Raw genomic sequence first — 27,997 nt, forward strand, 5'->3', positions numbered from 1 at the left:
CGCTGTATGCTGGGTAGTAGAATCGGGAATCCTCCTGTCTTGCAACTGGGGACGTATTGTGCTCTGTAACCCACTTCCGGCGTTCCTCGGGCCAAAGATATTCTGCATAAATAATATTTGCATCACTCTTTCTAAGAGTACTTGACACTGTTTTAAATGCTATGTCTGATAAACGTCTAGGTTCATTGATCCGCTCACGATTAGATTTATTTTGCCGTCGATCGGGGTTGTACTCAATACTCAGTAATCTACAAATTTGTTCTACCTTTGATTCTTTTATGACACTTTCTTTTAGTTTCATTTTATGAGTCCTGTTGATATATCTCACGACTAAACGTAGTTCTGAGTCTCTTAACTTTCTCAGAGATTGTCCCGTTTGGAAGTATGTCGATACATCTTGCGTTGATTTATTGTCCCACTGGTTTTTCGCATTGCATACTTTATCAACTTTAAACTGAGTCAATAATGCATTGTTGTCATTTTCATTCAAGGATATTGCCTGTCGTTCATTACGTGCGCCTAATCGCAATTGCTGATGTTTATCACAGTTAATATCTTCATCTTCTGCTTCTGCGTCATTATTTGCTACCCTATCATTTTCTATTTCATTACTTTCTTCAACGTTTTCTACTTCGATTAGGTCAGTTTGGATTTCATCTGTCGCTTTCTTCATCCCCTTTAATCTTTGTGATACGACGCTAGCAGATATCTTTGGTAATGAAACTCCACCCTTCGAGCAAATGATTGATCTCTTTATCGATCCATCATCAGTGTAGGATGTATGCACGAAGCGTATGACCGTTTTGTTAGTTTCTCCTATACTTTTCAATATGTCACGTTTCGGCTTTTTTTCTATTCTTCTCCACAAATCCTTCTGGAGCTGCAATTCTCTCAACGGATTTCCATTTGTATCTCGAACTGCTATGTTATGCCACTGGCCATCAAATGATAAAGCTGGAATATGCAGGCCGGCGTGTTTACATGTATCGAGTACGCACTCTAATATACTTCGCATCGTGGCCGTATCAAGAGAAACCCCCTTCGGAAACCAACACACAGGAACGCTGTGAGCAATGTTCTTTCCCCACTTTCTGTCTAGATCACAGCACAGAAAAACTACTGCTTCTGTTGCTGGTATACGTTGCAGTTCGTAATATTTCTCGTTATTTGTGAGCAACTGATTCAAACAGACGACAAATCGAGGGATAGGGTATTTTCCACAATTATACGTGTTGTCTACATCGTCGTTGTGCTTTAAAGAGGGAAATACTGCGACGAATTCAACTGCGGTCTCATTCGCCTTTTTGACATCTTCGTGAAGTTCTTTTGTTGCTTCTGTTACTTTTGTCGGGCGTTTTGGTTTTTCAATGTTGACAACTCTCAGCAAGAATACAGTCGTATTTCTTTTGATTTTGAAAACAGTTGCAATATCAGGACGCCAGCATAGGTACAAGAGATATTCAACGTTTAGTGCTTCAATCTCGGATAGACATTGCAGCATGTATCTCTGAGGAACACTCCGTGGAATGTCATACACTGGGCACTTCAGCTCTATGGCTACCGTCGAGAATGAGTCGTCATCAGCCAATCGCACACTTCCATCAGGCGAAACTGCCATAAATGACTTATGATGCTTTGACTTAATTTCAATAAAACCTTCTTCATACATTTTTTGACCTGGGAACATCAAAGGCAGCACTTTTCCAAACATTGCAGCCATAGCATTTATTTCGTTGTCCGTGCCATGTTGCATTGCCGACTTAATCTTTTCTGATCTTTCCTCCTCCGTTAGACCACCAACAGTAACGTCGAAATGCTCCTTTTGTCTTGTTAAGCCGTCCAGCCCGACCGCGGCAAACATCGTGCTTCCTGTCACCTTAGCATTGGATCGACGATTAAACCATTCCGGAGAACGCTGTTTAATCTGCCTGGTCGACGATGCCTTTTCAGAGTATCTTATCGGTTTGTAGTTTTCACATGTATGGAGGTTAATTTCATCTCGAGTAATAACTCCATCTGACTGTTTCAGGTTGCAAATGCATATATTAAGTTTGTCGACGAGGATGAAGCTGTCATTCAAGTAGTCGTCAATGTCATGCGAAAAGGCAATCAACGAGCTGATTGCTAGGACATATTTACCATTCTTCCAAATATTTTTTTCTTTTGCGTATTCCTTTTTTTCCTCAAATCTCTTGCATTGAGAATGTTCAATGAGACACTTTTTAAGTGCTTAATATGCATTTTAACAAGTTGTCCCTTTTCATCATCATCTAAATCAGTGCCCATTATCGCCGACTCATCTCTATCAGAGTATGTTTTAATCATATGTTCATTTGGTTTAATTGTGATTTCCACTTGTTTCCTTTTTTCAGATGGTAAGACACCCTGAGGCTCAAATCCAAATAAATCAACGTCTCCAGATGACTTCGTTAGGCCGCGTTTCAACTTTTTCCCGTCAAAAGTTACACGGTATGCGTTTTCAGATGGTGATTCAGCGAGAGTTTCTATCATGTCATTCAGTATCCCAGGGTGTCTTCCTATTCCTGCTTCTGAACATATGTCCAGACCATATGGTGAAAAGGTAGTTAATACGTCTTTACTTGGAACAGCGAAATTTATTTCAGACTGACGTGGTGGATATATTCCCTTTTCTGTGTTTTCCAACACGATTGTATTTCTGTGTTTATACCCCTACATGAAGTTGATAAATTGTCCACCAAAAAGACGATAAACTAATTTCCAAAAATGTTTGGTACTTTCAGAGTATCGCATTTCTGTTGAATTATTACAATTGAACCACTTAAGAACTTCTAGCCGAAGCTGGAAAGAAATGTTTTTCAGCGGGAATCCAGATTCACTGACCAGTTTGAAAAAGTCTAACATAGATCTGTCAACACCTTCCTTTGAAAGATTTTCCATGACTGCTGGAACTATTTGAATCATCTCATCTATTTCAAGTTCCAACACAGAGTCGTTGCTACCGGAAGCGTCGGTTTCTAAAGATACATCTATATTCTCTGTACGGCATTCCAACTTTTGTACGTTCTGTACCCTGTCATCCGCATTCAGGTTATTTTCAAATTGATCGCCTGGTGCGGCGCTTTTCTGGATTGGTTCTGCTGTATACAATGACCTTCGTACCTTTTTTGTTTTGGGATATTTCGAAGGTGTGAAAACTCCATTTCTTGTACTGGAACTGCCCGATCGTGTTGGGGTTGTTACCCGTTTTAACAAGTTCATAGGTTTTGGTGTGGTTGCTTTCAATGGGGGATTCTGGTATTTTGAATTGATTTTTTTAACAGACGGCTTTTGAGGTGAGTATGCTAGTTTAGGCGACATGGAGTAAACCACTCTGTTAAATACTTCATCTTCTGTTTTAGTCCATGCATCAGGAAAATTGAAAAATGGGGCTATTCTTTTTATTGTAGGCCTGCTGCGCTTCCCCAAGGCAAGGGGAGGCCGCATCATTCTAAAAAAGGAAATATTTTGTTGGATTAAATCATTGGGCCTCTTTATTGTGCCAATAAAAATGGTTTTACTTCAATTATACGACATCAAGGTGTGTCCCTGAAACATCCACTTTAACATATATGTATCAACAGGCTTTTAATCAAGTTTGATAACAAAAAATACGACATGTCAACTTTTACTTCAATGAATGTATGATTAAGTTACTTTCAATTGTTTAAGGGTTTTAATTGATACACGACAAAGGTGAACTAGTTTGCACTTCAAACGACGCATAATCTACATTTAAAAATTAACGAAACAACAACAACAGACGAGCTTATGAAGAACCTGCAACGTGTTGTTGGATTCATAAAGTTTCCTGATCAATAAATTGAGTGACATACTGAGCAGTGACATGTAGTTGTCATATATTTATATGTCGTTTAATTGCTGTAAAACATAACCGATGCTCATTGCAAACAGGTCCAAAGTGGGCTCATTACACGATGGAGAGAGGTCGCCAATTGTTCCTAAAAAAACTGCTTTTCGTCATAACCAAATAAATTTTGCTTTTCGTCATAACAAAATACAAACATTGGATATTTCTGTATATTGTATGCCTTATTTGTAGGTATGTATATATCCTGAGGATAGAATATGCATTCAGAGACTTCCGTTTTAAGGCAAACATGGTGAATATATATATAAACAACTTTTTGGACAGGAAACGTAATTTGCTTCTCGTCATAACAAACAATATTTTGTCCATTTTCAGCATTTGCCCACGATTTTTGAAAAAACAACAACTATAAATTACTCAACGTGTCGCTTAGTAACCGAGTGAAGTATACATTTTTTCGCTTAGCCTTTATAAAAATTGATATAAAAATAACAAACTTACAGCGATAATCCTTTTTGAGTCGATGAGTATTTTACTTCTCGCTATAACTAAATGTGACGTCACAAACCACGTGGTATGTCCACACTGTGTTCGGGGATGTTAAAACATATATCCCCTCAATTGTGCGTTCATGTGATAACAAACGAAACCTTGTTCATATTAGTTTCAGTTTATTTCATTTTATAATGTCAAATTTCCAGCCGTTAGTTGTTTCTTTAAATTGTTTATATGATATTTATCGAACCATATGTTTTACTGATTTAAACTTTAGTTTTATATGTATTTATTTTATTGCCTTTTATGGTATACAGTGTACATTTAAGCGCCAGACATGCCGAGTTTTTTATCTGAGAGGCCAATGTATGTATTAGTATTTACATTCACGTTGTTCTTCAACATTTTACATGGTTTTCTATAGAGGAAATTTTTAATTAACCGTATGTTTTTTCAATCCAACATTTGTGAAGAATGCCTTAAGGTTAAATAACTTACCATAGGGTTTAGACCTGGTTGTAGTACCAAACAGCATGTGTGTGTCATGTCATTGAGCACATACAAAAACACGAGTTAGCTCATGATATTCACGACTGGATAAATGCTACTCCATCTAACTTCTGTTAAACAAACACTCGGACTTTTGTGAATTACTTGTTTAAATGTTTGTTCTATCAAATTGTTAATAACAAAATGTTTTATATAAGCATTCTAGATTTACCTTTAATTGTAAAATAGCTCACTACTACTGACTAACAATCATTAATCTTTTTGTTCACATTTTTTTATGCTTCTCGCTAAATTTTACCTGTTTGCTCGTAAACTGTTTGTATGCTATAGGCATTATTGCCTGAATGTATTCAAAGTGTTGTTGTTGTTGTTGTTGTTGTTGTTGTTGTTGTTGTTGTTGTTGTTGTTGATGATGATGTTGTTGTTTAGATACGTTGTCATTGTCTTGGACAATCCTTCTTAATAAAACAGTGAAATGTATTTGAACAAACCAATGAAGAAGACCTTTAAATGATCCAACACGAGGTAGCAATAATCCTATCTGGTAAAACTTGACTTGTGTCCCTCAACAACCTATATGGTGAGACTTCACTACATACTCTAAAAGAAAGAACACATAATCATAACATCACACAGTGTAACACTCTTAATTTCCAACGTAAACAACTCTGAAAACTGTTCCCATTATATCGTAAGACACGCCATTTAATTACACACGTTTGGCAAACCACATACAATATGCAAATATAATTGTGTCATGCTTTAAGACAACATTGCGTTATAAGCTATACATTTCTATTTTAAAATCATATCTAATACTCTAAAACAACAAAATTTGAATTTGATTGCCTGAACATTTGACCGTTCGGATCGCTGTTGATCGTAGAACTGATTGCCAACTAATAGCCATTTGTCATCTGATTTAACCGCGCACTAAAATTTGTGCGCCAAAATGTTAAGACAAAAGTTCCGCGCTATACTACGTAATGCGTAATTCTCAACTAATTGCCTTTGAATCGCAAGACGCCACGGATCAGTTAAACTCTACAATTTAAACATATAGAAAATTACATTTGGAACACAAACTCATTTTTATTCTGTTTACAACTTACAGAAGCCCTTCGTTCATATTTTTCAAAAGTGCATACACTCCTAAAACAGTGTCCATAACTTATTCAAGACTTCCTAAAAGCCTATTCATATGCAGCTTCAATTAGCGAGAAACAGAGACATCTCACTCGTACTTTCTTATCGAGTCCGTCTAATTTAAATCATTTAACATATATAATATATGTTAACATTTCGTACACACTGTGATATATTTAAGTTTATATTCATCCATGTGCATTATTTATTAAACTAATTGTAGAACAAATTGAAGAACAAACCAAAACAAATAGATAAACTTTTCGTTTTTGCATATAAACAAGAAATGGTAACCATAACGCGGAATTGGATAGTTCTACGCTGTTTATTTGTATTATTATTCGTGAAGGGTGTTTTTAAAACTCTTAAATCCGCTTGACAACGGACATTATCCTATGCACAACAATTACTTCTATCTATAAGATTTGTACCTTTTGTGAATTCCACTGCAGTTGGTAGGTCGTTTATTTAAATAAATATTTATTGCCTATCGTAAGTGTTTTGTCGCAAACAAAATTATAAAATACATGTATTGTAAAACGTATGTCCATCCCATTTGTTTATGTCTTTATACCATTGTCGTTATGGTCATTTATAGTTCATGAGTATATTTTCATGAATTTCACATTCAATATTACTTTAAGATTTATATTCAGACAGGGTCTCGTAAAATGTAGATTTAATAACCGGAGCTATTGTATGTGCATGGCAAAAAGGTTGTTGAGAGACCATTTCATTTCCCATTCGCTGCTTTGTTATTTGACAAACGTCTTTCTGCATGAGACGTCCGTGTAATTGACAAATAAATTAGATATTTAGGAAATTATTCAAAAACAATTCTTTCTCTGGTAATCAATATCCATATGCTCGTAGGAAGTCTTTTCAATTAACCGAAATAAATAAACATGTATAAACCAATAAAATAGTTCAGTGGAAATATGGACAATCAAATTTCTAAAGTTTACCTTGATTCGTTATTGCCATAAAAATTGCATGCAATTCTACCGTCGTAACATTGCGAAGCAATGGTAAAAGTACTTCTTGTGTTGAGCTGACGTATTGGTATACCGTGTTAATATTTTATTATAAACCATAATCCCTTATATTCGTTTCACCCCAAATAAACGACATATCAATAAGAATATTCATTCTTTTATCCCCTGGGTGCACATGAAATAGTATCCAAACTATTTAAAAAACAATTGTTGCCTGCGTTACAAACTAGTCCAATTCTAAGTGTATGCAAGAACCAACACCTTATATAGTTGAAATTCATTGCAACCCATTCAATACCGATAAATTGCAAAACTGAGAATACATGCATACTCACATGAATGCATGAATACTGATTATGGTTTTAAATTGATCATTAATGGTAGTCATGACCAATGCTAATTCCTTAAAACTACTATAAAAAGTATATATATAAGGAACCCTTTTGAAACATGCTTGTACCATCTCTTTAAAATTGAAAAGTTCGTGAATGGTGTAATTTTGAAGGGAATGAATCTTATCAGGTGATGAAACGCATAGCGCGAGCACTTAGATGTAATGCGGTAAGGAAATGTTTGAGTCACAAAGAATTAATATGACTAATGGCGATCAGCTAAATAGTTCTTTCTGCATATGTTGCTATCGTTTGTTTCAAGTAGGAAACGGGATGTTATCAGTCAACATTGTTTTTTTTGTATGTCAAACATCAAACACGATGAAAGTTTTGCATTTTTCACAGAGTTGACGAAAACAACAAGAGAAATGGCAAATATATTTGACATGGGGAAACATAGATGCAAATTAAACTAAGGAAAGTTTCTATGATTAAATGCATTATGTTCGAAAGGAATACCAAACAACGTGAGTCTACCCTTATCTAAAATTACAATACTTCCTTAACGGTAGGTATAAAAGGTATGTGCTCGTTTCCTCTTCAGCACTTGTTTTAGGCGGACATCTTAAAACACTTTCCTCCTATCCAGAATGAGTTCTCTCTTGTTTCTCACGTGTGTAGGATTGTTATGTGGCATTGTGGCTGCTGAGAACAACACGGAAGTTTATGAAGACAAAGGTAAGCTAAAGATATTAGATTAAACAAAAATTAACTTAACAAAGCATAAATACGTATCATATACGTTGATGTTTGTCTTATATTTAAATTTATATTTATATAACAATGGCAGGTATCAGATTAAACTGAATAATAATTGAATGTTCATGACATTAATATCTGCTTCATTTAAACAGATACCACCTGCATAGTCTTAATAATTTATTCCACTGGGCTCGTCCGTGTAGTTCTCATTGCATCATTCGGTGTTAGTGGTTACAGTCCAGTGAAAGTTTGTGGCCAAACACTTAGTATATTAAAGTTAAAATCGTTTAATCAATGTCATACAATATATTCCTTCATCTAGTTGAACCGGCCGACCGAAGCATCATTCTGCCCGGATCAACTTTCACCCGTGCATTGTGTAAGTTACATGACAGTTATAATTATTTAGTTTAATAGTAATTGTGTATTTTTGAACTTAACACGCAAAAGGTAGTAGATGACTGATTACTTTTAATCTACCTCTTTATATTATTTCCCCCCCTCGTTCAATGATAGAAACATAGAAACACTCTAAATCTGACCTCACTTTTGGAGCTAATAATTATGTTTGCTATTACAAAGACACCGCTCATAAATTAAAAGAAAAACTAATTACAACAGTTTTCTTACAACTCCGACCGTTTACAGAAATAAATATGTACTTGTAAAACTTTCAAAATAATGAATAGCAGTATTTCAATCAGCTACATGTATAAAATTATTATTCTGCTGTATTTTGTACATCTCCAGAATGAATTGTCTATGTATCGCGAAGCTTTCTATCTAACTAAAAACTCGGAACGGTACTCTTCAGTGATTTACCTGTGTGTGTGTATGCGTTTGTGCGTGCGTTCTCACATACAGTCTTGAAAGAAATGTTAACGTTGAATAAAACAAGGAGTACTTGAAATTTCATTTATCAACCGTACTGCTAAGAAATATCCCAATGTACAATTTACATGTATGTATGTACCCCTTAGGCCAGTGGCAGGTGGTGACCAACCCGTGCCTGAACAACGTCTTACATGCCCTGAACTTTCCCCACCCGAGTGACGCCACCAAATTCATCCAGTGCGGGTTGTACGGACGCATGTTCATCGTCCAGTGTCCAGCAGGAGAGGTCTACGACCAGGCAACATCCTCATGTATTAATCTGAAGGTTCGATGACCATAGCTTAAAGTTTTCTGTCAAAGGTTCAAGTGCATTACCTAATCATTGTCATAAACATAGCACTCGCTACAAACTGATACAGCATAATTAATATTGTATTGAGGAGGGCACCCATGACTCTGCATTATAAATACATCAAACCACCAAATAAAATATTAATAAGCTGTTATTCAACCTTATCAAGCTAACAAAGCGTAATGTTTGTTTTCAAAGAACACAATATGCTATAGATGAAATGTGATTAACATGAACAACTGGCTCAACTTCCAATACCTTTTCAGGCGGTTGTATCTCCACCGATCGACATATCCTCTCTTGGAATTTACTTTCAATGCACAGCTCAAAACCTCCAAATGGGCCGGCTATGCTTCAACGTTTATACAAGCGACAAACAATTCATCCAGTGCGCCGCTGCCGGAAATGGCCGCGTGATCACCTGCCCTGACCAGCTGATCTGGGATCAGAATAGGCAATCGTGTGTGTTTGCGTTTCAGGAAGGTGTGGTGATCTCTGGCAATCTGGTTGCACTTACAGGTTAGTTCCCGTAGGTAGTTTTCAGAATCAAAGGGTGCTCCCGAGGTTGTTTATTTCTAATTTACGGTATGTATGATATTTTAGCAATTCCGTGGCAGTGATACTCATAAAACGATTCGGGTTTCATGCTATCAATGTATAAAATCGCGCTAGAAATAGTAATACTTAAAGTGGAACTCTTATTCAAAATCAATACATACACATTTTTAACAAACATCAATTTTTATTCATAAACCTTTAACTACTTAATTCATTTATGGAAAATATTAATTACTATTTACTGTGGTCTACTATAGTCTCATAAGAATAGAAATACCGTCTTTTACGCTTATTTCTTTCAAATGAAACTCAGTATCCTTCATAAAAACCATTTCGATATTTATTTATCCTATTTGGAATATTAAAATTGTTTTAATTGTGGTAAATCCTATTTGTGAGTAAGAGTGCATGTTTAAAGCAATAAAACTCGCCGGTGGATGTATATTTGCAGGTTTATTAAACGGCGCAAACCCCTGTACCCCTGAGGCAATCAACGCCCAGTCATTGTTCTTCTCGCACCCCGATCCTACCAAGTTCATCCAGTGTGACCTGCAAGGGAACGCGTTCGTCCAGAGGTGCCCGTCCAGCCTCGTGTGGAACCAGTACTTTAAGACGTGTGTCTCACAGCTTGCGACATTCACACTCACCGGGGAGACAAACTATATATGGTCGTGAAGAGGTGAACAAGTCCTCCTGGTGGCAGTATTGACATTGTTTACACAAGACCGACTTCAACTGCTCGCCATGTTCTTGTACCACATTGGTTAAATTAAAAGCAAAATTAATCATATGTTTTTGTTTTTGTTGTTTTGTAAAAAATATGAACAATTCAACGGTTATAGTGAAACATATAGGGAATGGGAGCCATTTCGGAAATATAAAAACTCTATCCTGCTCGTTACCCTATATATCCCATATCGAACCACCTACTCATCTTGCAACGTTTATATAACGCCGACACTTTTTTCACGTGTGTGTGTGCGTGCGTGTGCGTGTGTGTGTGATACAATGTATGTAAACAAACTGCAAAACTCTTGAAAGAGAATGGGAACAATAGTGAATAAGTTGACATCATGTTTAAAACAACTGTCAATATGGACGTTGTTGTTGTTTTGTTTTTTTAGTTAGGAATTCTAATCGAACTCAAAGTTTGAAAATCGTCAACAGCCTTCTTTTTATGTGTTAATAATGTCTAAAACAAACGAAAGCAGAATAATTCATGTTGACAAGCTGTAACATGGGATGCATCATGCTTTAACCTCTTCGAAATTTTGTTCTTTCTTCAAACCAAACGCAGTGACTCTATAATTGAACAACAACGAGTAAATCAACGCTGTGTTTAAAATTTTAAATTTAAATTTAAATCTTTTTTGTTGTAGTTAGCAGCAATTTAATGGATTCAAACGAGTTCGGTCTCGAGTCTTTAATGCTTGAAATGATCAAATACTTATTAAATCAAACATGGGATAATTATTCAAGAGCCTGTCCATCAAAGGGCATTCAATCTAACGGGGATTAGCAGTCCAATAATCAGTAATTTGTCCTCATTCTTAGGAAAAGGTGAACACAAAGCAAGCTGCACTCCTAGAGCCATGTCTAACTGGTGAGCCTGTCAGAACAATTTCACTTTGATTAGATATTAGCGTCAGTGTTTAGGACAGGAACTGCTAATTTGCAAGTCCGGAAAGGAATTCCGGACAAAACGAAACGTCTAATGATTAATCAACTCTATTATTTCGTATCAGAGTGCGTGGAGTACAGTACTGTTAGATCATACTGTTCTGGGTTTTTTGTCTTAAGTCTTTAAAACATGACTAATAAGAATGTCTGTTTAATATTTAACTCTACTGCTACTTGTTTGAATTGTAATTTAAAAGTTCAATCACATGTAAGAATTACGTGTGCATAGCTTTATATGCCGTATTTGTATACCTATTATTTGAATATGAATAAAATTTACCACGAAGGAATGGTATCAGGTAATTTATTTGCTTGCGAAATAGAGAATAACTGTAAACGAAATACAATGTTAACAATTAGTTGTAATATGGTAAACACATATTCAGTATGCAGCAGTGCAGGGCCGCAAGTTATTTCATTAAATAATAAAGGAAGGCCTTTTCAAGAGTAACTATGTTCAAACATTATATTGGCCAAAAGTGTCTATACCCTGTCAAATACCACAGGCGTTCATAGTTTAACACTGAATACTATTCTCAATTTTTAATATATAAATATATATGTTAATAAGGAGTTGAAGTGCCAGCAGATAGTAATTTCAATGACATTTTGAAAATGTTTAAGGGTATAAAGGTTAAAATGATTTAAAACGAGTTTCGTATACATTTCGCATATGGTAGGGTGATTTCCAATTAAAATGTGCAATATTTATTTAACAGTTATCTAAAATGGTTTAAAGAAAGAGATATATAATAAAATGCCTTATATGCGATACTATTTTTTCAATATAGACTTATTTAAGTTACCGGGCTTTTGCTTTACTTTTGCTTAATTGCAAATAACAGGATAGAAACGACGCAAAAAAACAGCAAAGGTTGAAGAATACATGTCTTCGATTTATTAACTTAACCCGATTGCTTTTGAGGCTCTACTATATGTCCTTGTTCGATGGGTTTCTTTCAAATAGGAAGTTGCCGCATAGTTGACATTAAGTTTGACAGAGAACTTCTTTAGACTAGAATAAAACGATTAAATTGTCATCGCGGTGTGTGTATATATATTAATGATTGCATATTAATACGATAAATAATATTTGCCATTGGTACGATTTATAACAAACATTAATAAAAACATTATTATATGTTAATATTTCTTATAACGAGCATGTCTCAGAAGACCGTAATATAAAACTTCATTCAATAGTTAAACATCCTTATAAACGTTAACACAGCACACATAAGTTGAGCCGTACACTTCACTTTGGTAAACTTTATTTTGTTTTATATACAAACATACCAATTTTCTTTTTAGCATTATTCTTCATTATTCAATATTTCAAACTCAAATTTTGAGGAAATGTGTATTATTGAACTAGCAACTTTATTGAAATTTAAATGAATGTTTGAAACGTAATAAACACCTGTCAAACTGCCAAATTAAGACATCTTGAAATTTCCAAGACTATTGGTAATTTCAATACCAGGTTTTCGAAACTGTCATGAAATGATAAGCCTACTTTGTTTTCTTATTTTGGTTCGCCTACTTTAACATTTCTTAAATAATTCTAACTATTTATTTCTCTTGCAACCTAAGCGAGTAAAAACGTTTCTGTACAATATTTTCAATACCGTGTCGACATGTATCTTGAGTTTTTGTAAACACTGCTCCATAGTAGGATCGCCATATTGGATGAAAAACTATTCGGTTCTCCAATTTAATCATGTAGATGTTATGCATATGCTCTCAATTGAAAATTTGCGGAAAAGTAGCAAACTACGAGGAACAATATGGCAATAACAATTATACCAAAACAGTGGAGGAGAATGGGCCCTTACAAATGGGCATTGAACATGTAACACATGAAAACATAAAAGTGTTCCCTACCTAAAACAATCTTCACGTTATGTGAAGTCTTGACTTGTAGGACCTCTTAATATATTAATGTTAGTGTGACTGTCCATTGTATTTAAATGAGTATTTTCCATTGTGTTATTGAACAGAACTATAGGCAAAACATACAGTATGTAGAATCGTGTAGAGAATTCCTTCAGGCATTCGAAAACCAAATAGCGGAAATTGATTAATAGCGGTCTTTTATCTTTGTCCGGAACATCACTCCGGGCTTGCTTCTTATATCTAATAAAACTGCAATTTAGTCTGACAGGGTTTTCTAGAACGGTATAACAAAAGGTCGGGAAGTACAGATTGCGCTTTGTTCACACTCCAATAAGACATTTCACATCGGAATTCCTTTCTTAAAGACTGGTGAGATCATATCAAGATGACAAACGCTTCTATGGATTATGTATTTTTTACCTGATTAACATTTGTTTCACGGCTCTGATTCATATTTTGATTATGCTTACGTTTCACAAACTTCCGTTTTGTTGTTGAATTATTAAGATAATAAATAGAGTTTACGTGCATTGTTTGAAGGGTATACTGTATGGCAAATAAATGGGTTTTGTTTGTGAGAAAGGATTTTGTCGTTTAAATGGAAATGCATATGTACGTTACAAAATTCCATAGAGCTTCCTTATTCACTTTAATATCCAACAAAGTAACGGTTTTTTCCTCAAATCTCGAGAGTTAGAGAGGGCCTTTCCAATCCTTTCTTATATTTTAAAACATGATTTATATAATGCAAATGTATACCAACGCTTTTATGGAAAAAATGGTCGCTTTTTTACCTAATCCAAATATCATTAGGAGTTATCCATAGTTTGAATTACTGATTAACTAATGCTTTCCTTTCAAAAACCTCTGGAAATAAATGCTTTCCGTTGTGTAGTTCAATTGTAAACATATCAAAAGTAAACTGTATGTCGATTGTTGAAGGACATATAACAACGGTATGGTATTTGATCACGGAAAACTCTGCTTTTAAATTGAAACCATGACAATGCATTTGCACAACATTAAGGAAAGAGCCAAAAACACTTTATATTAAACAAAATAACGTTTCTCTTTCATCAAAATATGTTTTATTTGGTCGAACATGAGAGTGGAAATAATTGGCAAAAAGAGAGTGCCGAGTCTATATTTTTTTATCAATAATACTGCTATATAATAACTTTTATAATAAAAAGGCTAGTGCACAATTATAACTTATTTTTTAAATACTAAATTTCGAATAAAAAATACATAACGGCATTGTCCTGATTGTTTTCTGTTTATTAAGATGGGTTTACAGAAATTGATTTGGAGGTAAAAAGATCAGCCTTTCTCGTGCAGATGTGATCTTGCTTGTTAGCGCTGATCGAGGCGCATTATTTAGCTTGTTGGTTGGTGCCTTCTGCCCCCTCACTTGTGTTGTTTACCATGAATTTTGAGGATGAATTTAGCAGGATGATAAGGAGTTCCAATGAGTTCTGATTCTGGTATATGTTTGGGTTAATTAATTGATAATTATTATTTCATGGTTGATTTGAATTGTGTATCGGTATTTCCAAGGAATACTAAAGCTTTAGGCTCGCGTTACTACTTTGGAGAATTTTATCAGTCGGCTGTTTAGCTATTTTTGACCCATATTGAATATCTCTATGCGCTCTTGTGGACATAACAACGATATCCGTGCCTTTTTTGAATGCTCTCGCATGCCAAATGTATTACCGTCATCATCTGAACAATTGGGCAATATCCGATTTGTTGCAACCCGGCAGCTTTGAAATGAAAAGTTAGTGTCCGCTGAAAACATTGATATTATCTTAGATGCTGTTTGTTGTGATTGATGTATTATGAGATGAGGGATTAATTTACAACTGGGTAAGTGTCATTTTAAAAAAATACCCATGCATTAATCCGACTAGAATTGTATTACTCAGTGAGTCGTTTTGCCACATTTTAAAACCACGATTGCCAATGTAGTTTCACGAGTGAAATAAAATACTATGTTAAACTCATACTGACGTTTTTATGCTTATTTCTGGAGATGTTTTAATAGTTTAAATCATTTTTTCTAAATACCCCCTTGTTGGAAACACCTTTACGTCCCGCCTACAATTAACAGTAAAAATAAAACCGCTGTTTTGCTTGAAAAATCAACATGTCTAAAAGGTGATTTTTGCCATACGTCATTTTTATCTTAGGCCTAGTTTTCGCAAAATGCCTCACAAATATCGTCATTTCTCATTTTCCTTTGTATAGAGATCTTAATCTCACACTTGTTTCCACATATATCGATACGAGCGCAAAATTGTTTCATAATCAGAGCAATGTACAGCTTGCAGAAAATAACGTATACAACCAAATTGTCATTTTAACCTAAGTAGTCAACGACGAGAAAGTCCGCTGAGAAAATTATGAACTTTATACTATTATTCAAATTAACAGCTTCTTTTTTTAATCATTTTAAGCTTACCTTAACCAAGGATTACATACACATAGCTTTTTTATACTATAACTTTATACTTTATATTGAATGTACTTAAACTATGCCATAAACGACGAGTCAAAGATTATATCGCTTGTGAGCAATTGAATGCATACTATATATAAAATATACCATTAAAGAGTTGTCAAATGATACATACCTTGAGGCATTAAGGTCAAATAACTGTTTTTTAATATAAATGTTGGAACTCCATTCCAGGTTTCCTTGTCAAGACTGTCCAGCAAACAAACTTTCCGTATATCTTAAACCGTAATCACTGTATACATCTTGTCATGCTTGTCTAGAACTATGCCCCTTTTATCTCCAAATAAATGACACAAATTAAAACATATGATTGGCTTTCATTTGCAGTTTGTTGATTTTGGTTTCCGAAAAATGATTTATAGAATAATAATCATACGTTTGAATGACAGTTTAATCGACTTGGAGATACGGCTAATTATAAGAAGTTGATACATTACACTTTCTTTCACAATATATGATTTCGTTATCCAAGCAAGTTGACTACAATGTCCTTATTTTGTAGTTTCAAAATAGAATTAGTGTATATTTTAGATTCAATAAGAAATATATTTATTTTTATTATTCTCGTTCCTATCCAATCTATACTCGTATATCTAGTGGTATTTCATACCGCCTTTTCACGTTCTGTACAACAAAAGACCGATTCAAGTGCTTTGTTCGACATTCGTGTTACATTGAGTAATAATATATTTTTCATGGGTTTATGGGTTATTTCAGAAAACATTCTTCATAAAAGAATGAAATGCAAGGAAATTGCAATTTCAATGACATTTAAAAATAGAAAATAGCAAACTAGATGTTTTAAATGTTAAAACGTTCATTTTGGTATAGAGTTTGCATTTGACAACGTGGTTTTCAAAGAGAAACATGAGCTTAAGTTCTGATATGGATTTGACAAGACTGTTATTACTATTCAAATGTTAAGTAAATGCTGACATTAGATGATATATCCACTGTTTTTAATTCATAACGATAGTGATATATCATAACGTATTTTGAGTTACCAGAGCTTTGCTAATTTGCAGATGCATTCTAAAAGAAGGTAAGTCTGACTCTCAAAAATGCACTGTAATCAGATGGCTTTGAAGGAGATGTTCTACGCCCTTGTTTGGTGCATTGCTTTCATTATGATGGCATTCAGTTTGTTTCAGAAATTCAGGACAATTGTTAAACGTTGTAATTTTCAGCGTCTATCCGCTTGACGTTACGTGTAATAATTTCATTAATTACTACATAATATATAGTAAGATATGGTTCCTGTTAATTAATGTATTGTCCTTGGTATTATTCAAGATATTTACTGTGTACTGAAAATAAAATAAAAAATGAAAACAATACATGAAAACACTGCTTCTTAATCACATGCTTTGAAACTAATTCACGACGTTGAAATTGTGGCCATGCCTGTAAAGTCAACCTTTTACTGACCGTTTTTGGTCATTCATGGTTGATTATATGTTAATTGTTTGTCATGTAACCAGTACGGCATGGCCATGCTATTTCATAATGTTCTTGTAAACTGCCAAATGTAAAGAACAAAATGTCAATAAAATATCAACTTGTAAGACTTAATATAAACATTTATAAATTTGGTGTTACTTTATGCTCTTCATCACGTGGTCGTGTAGGCAGTTCGCCATATGGAACCAATTACCATGCAACGACCCGTGTGCGACAATTTTTGTATGTACATTATATTTTTCTATATTCACCATAGAGTGAATTTTTATTGTTACCAAATGAGAGACAGTGTATACAAAACATTGGGCATTCGATTTATTATCATGTTATTATTTTATAATTCGTAAAATGTATACGGTGAGAAACAATCACATTCAATTTATTATGGAACCTCGGTTACCACTAATCTTGCGATTATGATTAAATGAAGCGTCAATGGGTAGCGGTTTCTGTAATATGTAAAGGGGCGGTACCCAATAGAATACGTTTGTCAATAAATGCATTCATAGGTTGCCTACCTGGCATGCTTATGGTAAATTCTGTTCTTATTCCCTGCGTAATTTTAAGTATTTGTTTTTATTTTCTAAGAGCCTGTGGATGAATGTAAGATACAATTGCGAGTAATACCCTTTCTTGTCTTACCCTTTAATTCACCGGAAGTAATATTGAGCATGACGGTATGTGTGGGAGAGCAATGTTCAATATCGGAGGCTTTGATGTCATCGAGCCTAAATGATACGGTTAAAGGCCCTAGTACTGGTAAGTATTCGTTTTGTTGAGCACAATGGAAGGTGTTCCATTATACAGTTGAATAAGCATTAAGTCGATCGTGCAGTTTTCGAAAACTAACGTTAGCCGGTTTATAAAAAGATTTTCAGAAGGGGTAAAGGGTGCTGAGAATCGGACGAACGAGGAATCAATTTGGTGTTGTTTGATCTGTGTTTTTGTCACTCGTCAATTGTTTGTTGATATTTGTGCCGTAACATAAGTTCAAAGTACGTCAAAGGCTGATGGGCATACCGCATCTAGTTTCTTTAACCTGTTTCAATATGCTTCATGTTGATTATGTTCAGCTTTCTTTTTAAAAAAATAAATAAAGTATGTTTAGGATAACCAAACAATGTACTTATGATATTTGATGACAAGAAGACTTGTGGTCGTGTTTAAGTTTGCATTTATTGTAACTCATGTACAAATAAGTGTTCTGTCGTCATTGTTCGGTTTTAAGCCAAACTTGTCGATGACGCCCAAGGACCATCTATCCCGATAAGTTTGTCTGTCCACTGAGTGTAAATGAGGCGAGCTGGGAAGCGCACGTCTCCAAGTACTGGTTCCACACGAGACCAGACGGACACCTCTGGACGAAAGCGTTCCCTTGCAGGTCACACTGGATGAACTTGGTGGGATCGGGGTGAGAGAAAAACAGGGCCTGGGCGCTGATGGCTTGAGCGGTACATGGGTTAGCGCCGTTCAAAAAACCTGCAAATACGCGGGCATTCTGTGCTTTAAGACAACTTTACATTGTTTTTTATTGACCTGAATTTAATTTAAAGATAAATACTTTCAGCCAAACTTTTGTCGACAGTACCACCAACCTCCCTTTGCATTACCGTCCTATCGGAATAAGGCCAACTACTTGTTTCCCCACTTTTTTGTTTAAACTTTTTTTATAAACTAACCTGTGACAGCACCCAGATTGCCATGGTTCGCCACGCCGCCTTGAAGTGTGTACACACACGATTGCTTGTTCTGATCCCAGATGAGCCGGTCAGGGCAGGTGATCACGCGGGCATTTCCGGCTGCGTCGCACTGGATGAATTGTTTGTTGCTATTCGCAACCGAGAAGAATATTCGGCCTGCCTGGAGGCTCTGTGCTGTGCATGGACTCGGAATGCCGAGAGAGGCGATGTAGGTCGGCTGGGCTACAATCGCCTTTTAAGGTAACGGATTCTGTGTTAAGTGTATGTTTTGACTGGAGATATTTTACAATAAAGCACTTTTATTTCATTATTTCAAAATTGAAAAAAACAACATTATCTATCAAGCATAAAACAGCAAACACACAAAAAAGGAAAAAAAAAACATAATGAGCATATCAGAATTTGTTGTTTTTGCCTTCATTCCCGAAAATAAATAACTATGACAAACTGCTTTGCAAAATGTTCAAATTTTCTTGTGAGATGCTATTGTTTTAGAACGAAGTTTAGATTACCTTTGGAGTAACGCAGGAGGACGTTGCCTGGTCGTATAGCTCTCCAGCGGGACACTGGACAACATACATTCGTTCGTACAGTCCGCATTGAAGGAACTTGGCGGCGTCGGTCGGGTGCGGGAAATTCAGAGCCTGCAGAGCATTGTTCACGCAAGGGTTGGTCGCCACCTGCCACTGGCCTGAGAGGATCATACATTGTTCATACTGATGATATTTTACGGTTTCAATTCAGGCGTGTAAATATGCTTGTTGCACTCATATTGTATTGGCGTTAAGGCTCAACTGGGAATGCAAATATCAAAATTTTATAATTGTACCAGAAATCTTTTTTTATATTATTCATGGCATGAAACTATAATTGTCTCTTTCAAGAATGTTAAGTCCTTGTAGCTACCATTGGACGCAAATAATAAAAAACAATAAACATACATAGCGATAGACGGCATTCTTTTAGTGCAAAACAATTAAATGATTCATTACTGTATACTTACAAGATGTGCGGGCGAGGGTTGCTCCAGGCAGGATGATGCTTCGGTCCGCCCGCTCTATCACATGGAAAATGATTGAGATAACACACGTGCATGTATTCATAAAAACGTCAGATAAATTCAATACGACAGGACAGTTAATACAATAACTAGTTACCTGTATAAATGTATTCCTGATATTGTATTTAATACAAACGTTTTCTTCATTTTTTTACAAAATGAACTTAATTTAATACTTTTGATTTTTTACAGAAAAAATTGCCACTTGAGTTAATTATATAATACAGGAATATCTACCACGTTACGGAATTTTTGATCAGTCAATATTCTAAGGGCACACGGGTGAATCCCCAGCATACACTCAGCGAGACACAAAACGTAGCAAGACAATGGAGAAAGAAATATCATTAACGTTATTTATCATATATGGGTTATCTCGTAACTGACAATGATTTTTGTACGATATCGCACCATACACGTGTTCCAACATTTATCAATTAGAGCAAAATTAGATGCTTTAGCCTCATTTGAGCCGGCATAAGCTTAAAGCAAACTTAAGTAAAATAGAGTGTTATTTTCATACGCAATGACACACAACACCAGAAAATAAACTGACAAACCTGAACAACAGACGAATGCTTACTTCTCCAAAGTCAGAGGCATTCATATACAGATATCCATCTTACACAGCTGAAATAATAGTTATAATTATGTTTATATGTTTTATACTATTACCCTGATCAGTGTCCGGCACGGTGGCAGTCTTCACAAGACCACACAGAACTCCTACACACGTGAGAAACAAGACAGAATTCATTCTGGAGAGGAGGAAACCGATTAAGATGTCCTGTAAAACAATTGTAGCAGAAAGAACTTGTGCAGATCTTTATACCTACCGTAAAGGAAGCATTGAGGTTGTTAGAAAGGGTGGACTCACGATTGTTGTGGAAACCTTAATTGATCATAGAAAATTCAGCTACTTCCTTCCCGGCTTTGTTTACCATGCCAAAATATGTCTGTCATTACTCTACTGAAAGCGTTCCTGTGTAAAAACTACAAATAGGCTGTATCCTTTGTATTGTTTCAAATACAATTAACCAAATCATTTAATAAAAGCCGTGTCTTATTTGTTTCTTAAAACAAAGGTCTTTGCATAGCAACAGTTTTAAAAAGAAGAATTTCAATGCGTTAATGGTATAATCCTACCGTAAAGGAAGCATTGTGGTTGTAGGTAACAGTATCTTCATGATTATTGTTAAAACCTTTGAAAATGGTACATTTGATCATAGACGTTCTCGTTATTGCATTTCCAACTTTGTTTACCATGTCAAAATATGTCTGTTATTTCTCCGTTCGAAAAGTGTTGTTGTGTGAAAACTGCAAAATACTGTATCCTTTTTTTTGTTTGAAATGCAATTAACAAAATCGTTTACTCAAAGTCCGTGTCCTATTTATGTTAAAACAAAGGTTTTTTGCAGTAGCAACAGGTTCAAAAAGAAGAATTTCAAGGCATAAATGGTTTTATCTGACTGACATCTACTCTTTATGACTCACACATTATCGTAAAACCACAGACATGTAAATTTATAAGATGCATTTATCTTCAGAAAACGATGATTTCAGATAACTTGACAAAAATATTCGTCATGGTAAAATAATTACGTTGTCCATTCAGTGAAAAACACCTTTGGTAAGGCGACCATGAGTAAAAATATCAATACTTACAACTCTGGTGTAGGACAGTCAATTAGACGTAATGAGAATATCTAACTTATCATTCACGAGAAAATGAATATTCTCTTACTATCCATAAAGCCATTCAGTGATACATGGGCAAGTAGTCCAATTACCGATCATTTGTCCTCATTTTGTAGAATAGATGAATATAAAGCAAGCTCCCAAGACCCTAGCTTACTAGTGGGCTTGTTGAAACTGTAACAGTTTTTAGCGTCAGTATTAAGGACAATAAAGCTAATTTGCAAGTCCGCGGAGAAGTTCCTGACAATAAGTCTACTGATTAATAAAGCCCTATTATTTAATTTTCAAACGGCCTGGTGTACACTTTTTTTACATGATAATTACATACGTGTCTGCATCAATGAGAAATTGCATATCAAATGATTATGATGGAAGTCCATTTCAGTGTTCTTCGCCAAAGCTGCTCATCACACAAAAAATCGGAAATCGCAAACGATAATCACTACATACATCTGGTCATGCCTGTCTAGAACATTGCTCCTTTTAAACTGTAAACATATGATACAGATTGAAACAAGTGATTGATGCTATTTTGCACATTACTGATTGGTGACTTTAAGAATGATAATTTGACGCTGGAAATGGGAATCGCATTTGCAGTGCGGTTAATTGATTCGGGAGGGGGTTGAGATTCAATAAGAAATATATCTAACTTTATTAATCTCATTCCTGTCTAATGTTATCTATCTTGTAAAATTCGATAACACCTCTACACATTATGTAAATCAAGAGACCGATAAAAGTATTTGTTCGACATTCGTGTTATAGTATGTTTGATATGTATTTCCATCGTTTATTTGTTGTTGTTTTTAAAGAATGTGCTTTGTTTCATGGACGAGGAACAGCTTTGAGGAATATAACTCGTCAGCAGATCAGCTCTATGTGGAGCTATTTTTTTCAAGATCGTATCACTCTGGGATCTTTTAGACAGATCAAACGCCGCAAATGTCACACCCTTGTACGCCAACTGTATTATTGCCAACATGCGACACATATTGCCAATAGCTCTCTGTTGGAACAAGGCATCTTTGAAATGCAATGTAAATTTCAATTGGATTCAATGTCCAACGCCTAGTATTTGTTCGTTGTGATGTATTTATTATGATATACGGGAATAATTAAGTGTAAGTGAAAGAAAATGTCCCCGTGATGTTCTCTGACTGTATTTGTTTTAAGTATTTAGGTCTTAATGAAACCATTTGATGACTATGTGACATTTTGCTTCTTAATTTAAATACTGACGTAAGCACACTTTTGCATAAATCTAGTGTTAAACTAGTTGGTTGAGTTTGACTTTGCAACAATAGGTCTTCCTGAAATCATAGGTGATAAATATTGATATTTTTTTGATGTGTTTTTTTAAAGTGTGAAGCCTTATTTTTGCATAAAAGGTATGCTTTACGCACGTTTAATGCATTAGCAAACAGAGGGAAAACGTGTATCCACAGGAGTGTTTCTCACATTGCATATTTCGGGCCCAATTTTATACAATTATATTACATTTGGTTATCGTTTGTTGTATAATAAACTTCTAAGCAATCAGCTATGATTTTTGAAAACATAAATGAGGTCGTGATAAATAAGTCCACAAACATTAATCAATACTGATATACATTTAGTTTAGTTTCTGGTGCAATGCCCTGTCATTAAAGTGTTTATAAATATAATACTTTTAATTCAATATTACATCTAACACTAGAATATAATTATGTTGAAACTCGAATCTAATCAAAACGTATGCACGATTTTGTTTGAGATTGAACTTGCATTAACCCTAAAGAAATGAAAAACATTTTGAAAACATTATTGTTATGTCGTCACATTGTTCGAATTGCGGATGTAACATACAAATTAAAAATCGTATGCGGTGTATTTGGTATGTGTTTAAATCTATTTTTCTTAAATCATCTACAAAGAAAAGGCGAAAATACATTGTTTTTAAGGCTTTAAACTTTGTCAAACGCCTAATATCATTCTAATAAATAGTAGGGATATTCAGACAAGCGGAACGCTTATAAAAATTGTTCGAATCGGTCTAAACTAACAAGATGCAGTAAATTACTACCTGTATATTAATTATTTATTCGTTTGTTTATTCGTTTTTATGCCGATGCAGACGCCTACGGGCTGCTGTGCTTGCCCCTCTAGTCGTATTGCAACCCAAGTGGATATATATTGTATTCAGTTTTATATTAGATGATTGAAATACGTTCATGATCACTTTTACTTCATATGCAGCCACAACATAATTCACTCCCCAGGTAGTTTAGCCAATCAACATGCTTATAATACTTGACTAGATAACTAAACGTCGTGTTGAAGTACGCATTTATTGTTTCTGCATTTAATGCTGTCAATTGGTGCTTTCTTGCAAATTGACATCACATTGGTATATATAACCCTTACTGAATTAAGCATAAACATAATTGCTAAGTTAGATATATTCAATATGAAAGTGTACCGACACAACCACTAACGCTCTTTTATTAAGAATGACATTACCTTCCTATAAGAATAACAGGTCGGAAAGGCCATCTACTTATTGTCCTCTTTTAATTTAAAACCTGCGTAGAAGTATCATGTGACTGAATCTTGATTGCAAGGGTTCACCACACAGCAATAGAATGTACATACACACGTTTGCCTGTGATCATTTTGGAATTTCCGTCCGCCACACACTGGATGAGTTGCTTATTGCTATAAGAAACCAAAACGAAAATCAGGCCCGCCTGAGACTCCTTGTTGTACAAGGACACGGAATACAAAAGCGAAGTAGACTGACGCAGCTAAAATCTTTTACAAGGTAAGTAAAGGATGTTGTACGGGATGTGTGTTTCAGATAAACGTGTAAATATATAGTTTATATTTCATGTCTGTAAATACTTTCTTAGCATATTATCCACAATGAATAAACAAGTATACCTTTCAAACACAAAACACACAAAACACAAACTATAAGAAGAAATTTATGTCTTAAAGAACATTATACTTTATGTTGTATTTGTACACAAAACATATCAATTTATAACCTTACATGTAGGATTATATATGCATTGTACAAATGTTCATTTTCTCATGCGGCATGGGATTTTTTTAGCCAAGATATTGTTGCATGATGGAAGAGCGCGCTAATATCCCACTAGACGATGCGCATACGTCCGCACAGTCTGGGAAAATAGTTTTCCTGAAAGTAAGAGAGAATGTGAGGCATCTTCATAAAAGTGTGTTCCTTTATTTCATTTCCAGCCTTTATTTCACTCTGCCAAAATATTTTTGTTTAGTCTGGGTGTCGAAACTGAGTCGCTTTTGTAATCAAAGTTAAACGGCAAAACATGCATCCTTTGTGGTTTGAAACACAATTAACAATATCGCGTGGCTAAAGCCCATTTCTTTTTTAGGTTTTTGAAACAAAAGTATTTACAAAAGCGACATCCTCACCAAGAACTATTTCTGGGCGGACATGATTTAAACTGGGTGGGTACATCGACGGTTTGTGACTCAAATTTTAACGTAAAACATTCGCTATGAAATCTTTAAACAATTATTTTATCGCCCGATAGCATTCTTTGATTACCCATTTATTTAAGGTTATACGTTATTCAAATCATTTAAATGGAACATTAATTAACAAGACAATTTCAACAATGCCTTAATTTTCAAATACTCCGGAATGCACCTTGTCATTCATGTTTCGCCTTAAAGCTAATGATATCGTCCTTATACAGTATTGTGAAATTGTGAAATTTTCCATGACAGTTTAAAATCCACCGTTTGTTTTTCAACTTGAGCGGCTTTATTGGAGTATCCATATAATACAATAACGATGTTGTTATTTCTATCTGCGAAAACAAATTGAGAGCAGTGCTGTCTAAATGTCAATGGCGTCGACTGAACACGGGACAATAAATTCATTCCGATCCAGACCAGACTTCAGATAATAAAATGTTTCAATTTTCAATTGATTGTAAACGTCTTTGATAAAGCGAAATTGTCCTACCTTTTGCAAATACATCGACATATGAATAAAGTAAGACTTTAACAATAAAGTAACTGTCATCTAGGTTGCCCCAAGTATATCTTGCTCTTTACTTGTTTTTGTTTTTTTAATGCGTCAATGAATATGTGAGTATTGTTTATCGTTTATTATTGCATAGATATCACATCCATAGGAGTCAGTATCATGATCCAATCGCTTTTGCAATCATGCATTCATGCGGAAAGACTTTTGCAAAATAATTTTAGAGCTAAACCCGTACTTAAATACACGCTTAGCAAACACTCACTAATAGCTCCTGTCTTTTAATAAGCGGTGATTACACACGCATATTTAAAAATACCATATGAAGTATAAATCAAAAGGTATAACGTTTTTCAATTTGTACTACAAATAATTGCATATGATGTTTTCTACTGTAACATGTTGGATATATCAGATATTGCCGGGTAACACTGGTTGAACTCTTTTTTGAGCTGTTAATTCGTTCACTCTGACACCAATCTGTACATTATTCTTCTATTTAATTCAAAGAAACGACCAGAATTAATTTTGAGTGAGATTTTTTATTGTGTAACATATGCACAGTTGCACCCGAAGAGGTGTATTCACTCCATTCTATGTTTTTTCAGGCAATTTGGTAAATATTAGGAGCGGCGGCATGTTCTAAACAAAGGTGTGTTTAATCTGACAAACAAAAATGAAACCAGTTTGGCCAAGACTTTATATTGTTTCTCGTTAATTTCTCAATTGATCATTGTGCCGTTACAAAAGTTCATAGTACGTTAAAGGCTGTTGTGATTGCCTCCTAAGTCGTATTGCCCCATTTATAATAGAAGATTGAAGTATTTTCAAATTTTATTTAATATGCAGTCGCAAGAAGATTCAATTTACTATAACATCACGCTTGTAATATATAACAAGACCATTACACAAACTGTTTAAGTATATATTTAATGTTGATGGTAAAAGCAAATGTATATTGTTGTAGTCCGATTGTGTGCCAAAACATTCCAATGCCTTCTTGAGCATCATTTATCCTGATGTGTTTGTCTACCCGATGATTGTGAAAAACGCGAGCTTGGAAGCGCACGTCTCCATGTGTTGGTTCCACGCAGGACTTGACGAGCACCTCTGGACGAACATGTTCCCTTGCAGGTCACACTAGATGAATTTGGTGGGATCGGGGTGTGAGAAGGCAAGGCCTGGGCGCTGATCGCCTAGGTGGTACACGGGTTCGCACCTTTCAAGCAATATGCAAAAAACCTTCAATTCGTGCTTTATATCAAATCGGTATTAACTATGTATTTTTTAAGCTGAGCTGATTTAACTGTTAACATTCAGGCAACGTTTTTTTTGTGATTATCAAAATAATACTTTGGAGACTTTATACTGTCCCCAATTGATAAAATCTGCCTGTGACTGCAGCCTGATTGCCAGGGTTCACAACGCCGCTTTCAATCGTGAACACACACGATTGCCAGTTATTGTTCAAACATCGGGCTGGGGCATATTACCACATGGGCATTTCCAGCTGCGTCGCACTGGATGTATTGCTTGTTACTATTTGCAACGGAGAATAATATCCGGCCTGTCTGTAGGCTGTGGGCTGTGCATGGACTTGGAATGCCGAGAGAGGTGATGTAGGTCGGTTGGGCTACAATCGTCTATAAAGGTAAAAAATGTCGTTTCGAGTGTATAATGTCGATATACGATAGAGTAGAATTAAATGTATATTTTTATGTTTTGATAGCATGGTTCCCACATTAAAGAAACCCATTGTATCTATCAGGCACAAAATGAACAATGCATACAATTAATAAGAAGCAGGGTCACAAAGAATACGTTATTGTGTGTTGTACATGTAAATAGAACACATTACTTCCCTAAAATGTAAGACTTATATAATATTACAGCATTGAACACTGCGTTTAGCTTGCCTTTGGTGAAATTCAGGAGGACATTGTCCGATCGTACAGCTCTGACGCAGGACTTTGTACGATGTACATACCTCCGTACAGCCCGCACTGGAGGAACTTGGTGGAGTCGTTAGGGTAGGGGAATGGTAGAGCCTGCAGGGCATTGTTCATGCACGAGTTGTTCGCGACCTGTCATTGGCCTGTTAGATTCACAAATAAGGTGTTACATTGTAT

General features: G+C 35.2%; 2 protein-coding genes across 2 annotated transcripts; one reads left to right on the top strand and one right to left on the bottom strand.

Moving 5' to 3' along the window:
• The first annotated feature begins 7,978 nt into the window (after window positions 1–7,978).
• Window positions 7,979–10,538, top strand: LOC128217390 (uncharacterized). The gene is made up of 4 exons (XM_052924529.1): window positions 7,979–8,066; window positions 9,071–9,249; window positions 9,543–9,795; window positions 10,286–10,538. Exons 1-4 carry the CDS (start codon window positions 7,979–7,981, stop codon window positions 10,507–10,509), a joined length of 744 nt encoding a protein of 247 aa, XP_052780489.1. The 3' UTR covers window positions 10,510–10,538.
• Window positions 10,539–18,650: 8,112 nt separating this feature from the next.
• On the bottom strand, window positions 18,651–27,934 carry LOC128217391 (uncharacterized). Its single transcript, XM_052924530.1, has 6 exons — window positions 27,856–27,934; window positions 20,828–20,878; window positions 20,096–20,149; window positions 19,605–19,783; window positions 19,072–19,324; window positions 18,651–18,871 (listed from the first exon to the last, which is right to left on the bottom strand). Exons 1-6 carry the CDS (start codon window positions 27,932–27,934, stop codon window positions 18,651–18,653), a joined length of 837 nt encoding a protein of 278 aa, XP_052780490.1.
• Window positions 27,935–27,997: the final 63 nt, after the last annotated feature.

The sequence above is a fragment of the Mya arenaria genome, chromosome 14 (assembly GCF_026914265.1).
Source record: "Mya arenaria isolate MELC-2E11 chromosome 14, ASM2691426v1".
NCBI classification, from domain to species: Eukaryota; Metazoa; Mollusca; class Bivalvia; order Myida; family Myidae; genus Mya; species Mya arenaria.

Coding starts and splice junctions, on each gene's coding strand:
- LOC128217391 (XM_052924530.1), bottom strand. CDS start 27,934: ATGAACAATGCCCTGCAGGCTCTACCATTCCCCTACCCTAACGACTCC. Junction 20,879..27,855: donor CCAGTGCGGGCTGTACGGAG/GTATGTACATCG, acceptor TCACGTGTGTAG/GAGTTCTGTGTGGTCTTGTG. Junction 18,872..19,071: donor CAATCTGGGTGCTGTCACAG/GTTAGTTTATAA, acceptor GCGTATTTGCAG/GTTTTTTGAACGGCGCTAAC.
- LOC128217390 (XM_052924529.1), top strand. CDS start 7,979: ATGAGTTCTCTCTTGTTTCTCACGTGTGTAGGATTGTTATGTGGCATT. Junction 9,250..9,542: donor CCTCATGTATTAATCTGAAG/GTTCGATGACCA, acceptor ATACCTTTTCAG/GCGGTTGTATCTCCACCGAT. Junction 9,796..10,285: donor CAATCTGGTTGCACTTACAG/GTTAGTTCCCGT, acceptor GTATATTTGCAG/GTTTATTAAACGGCGCAAAC.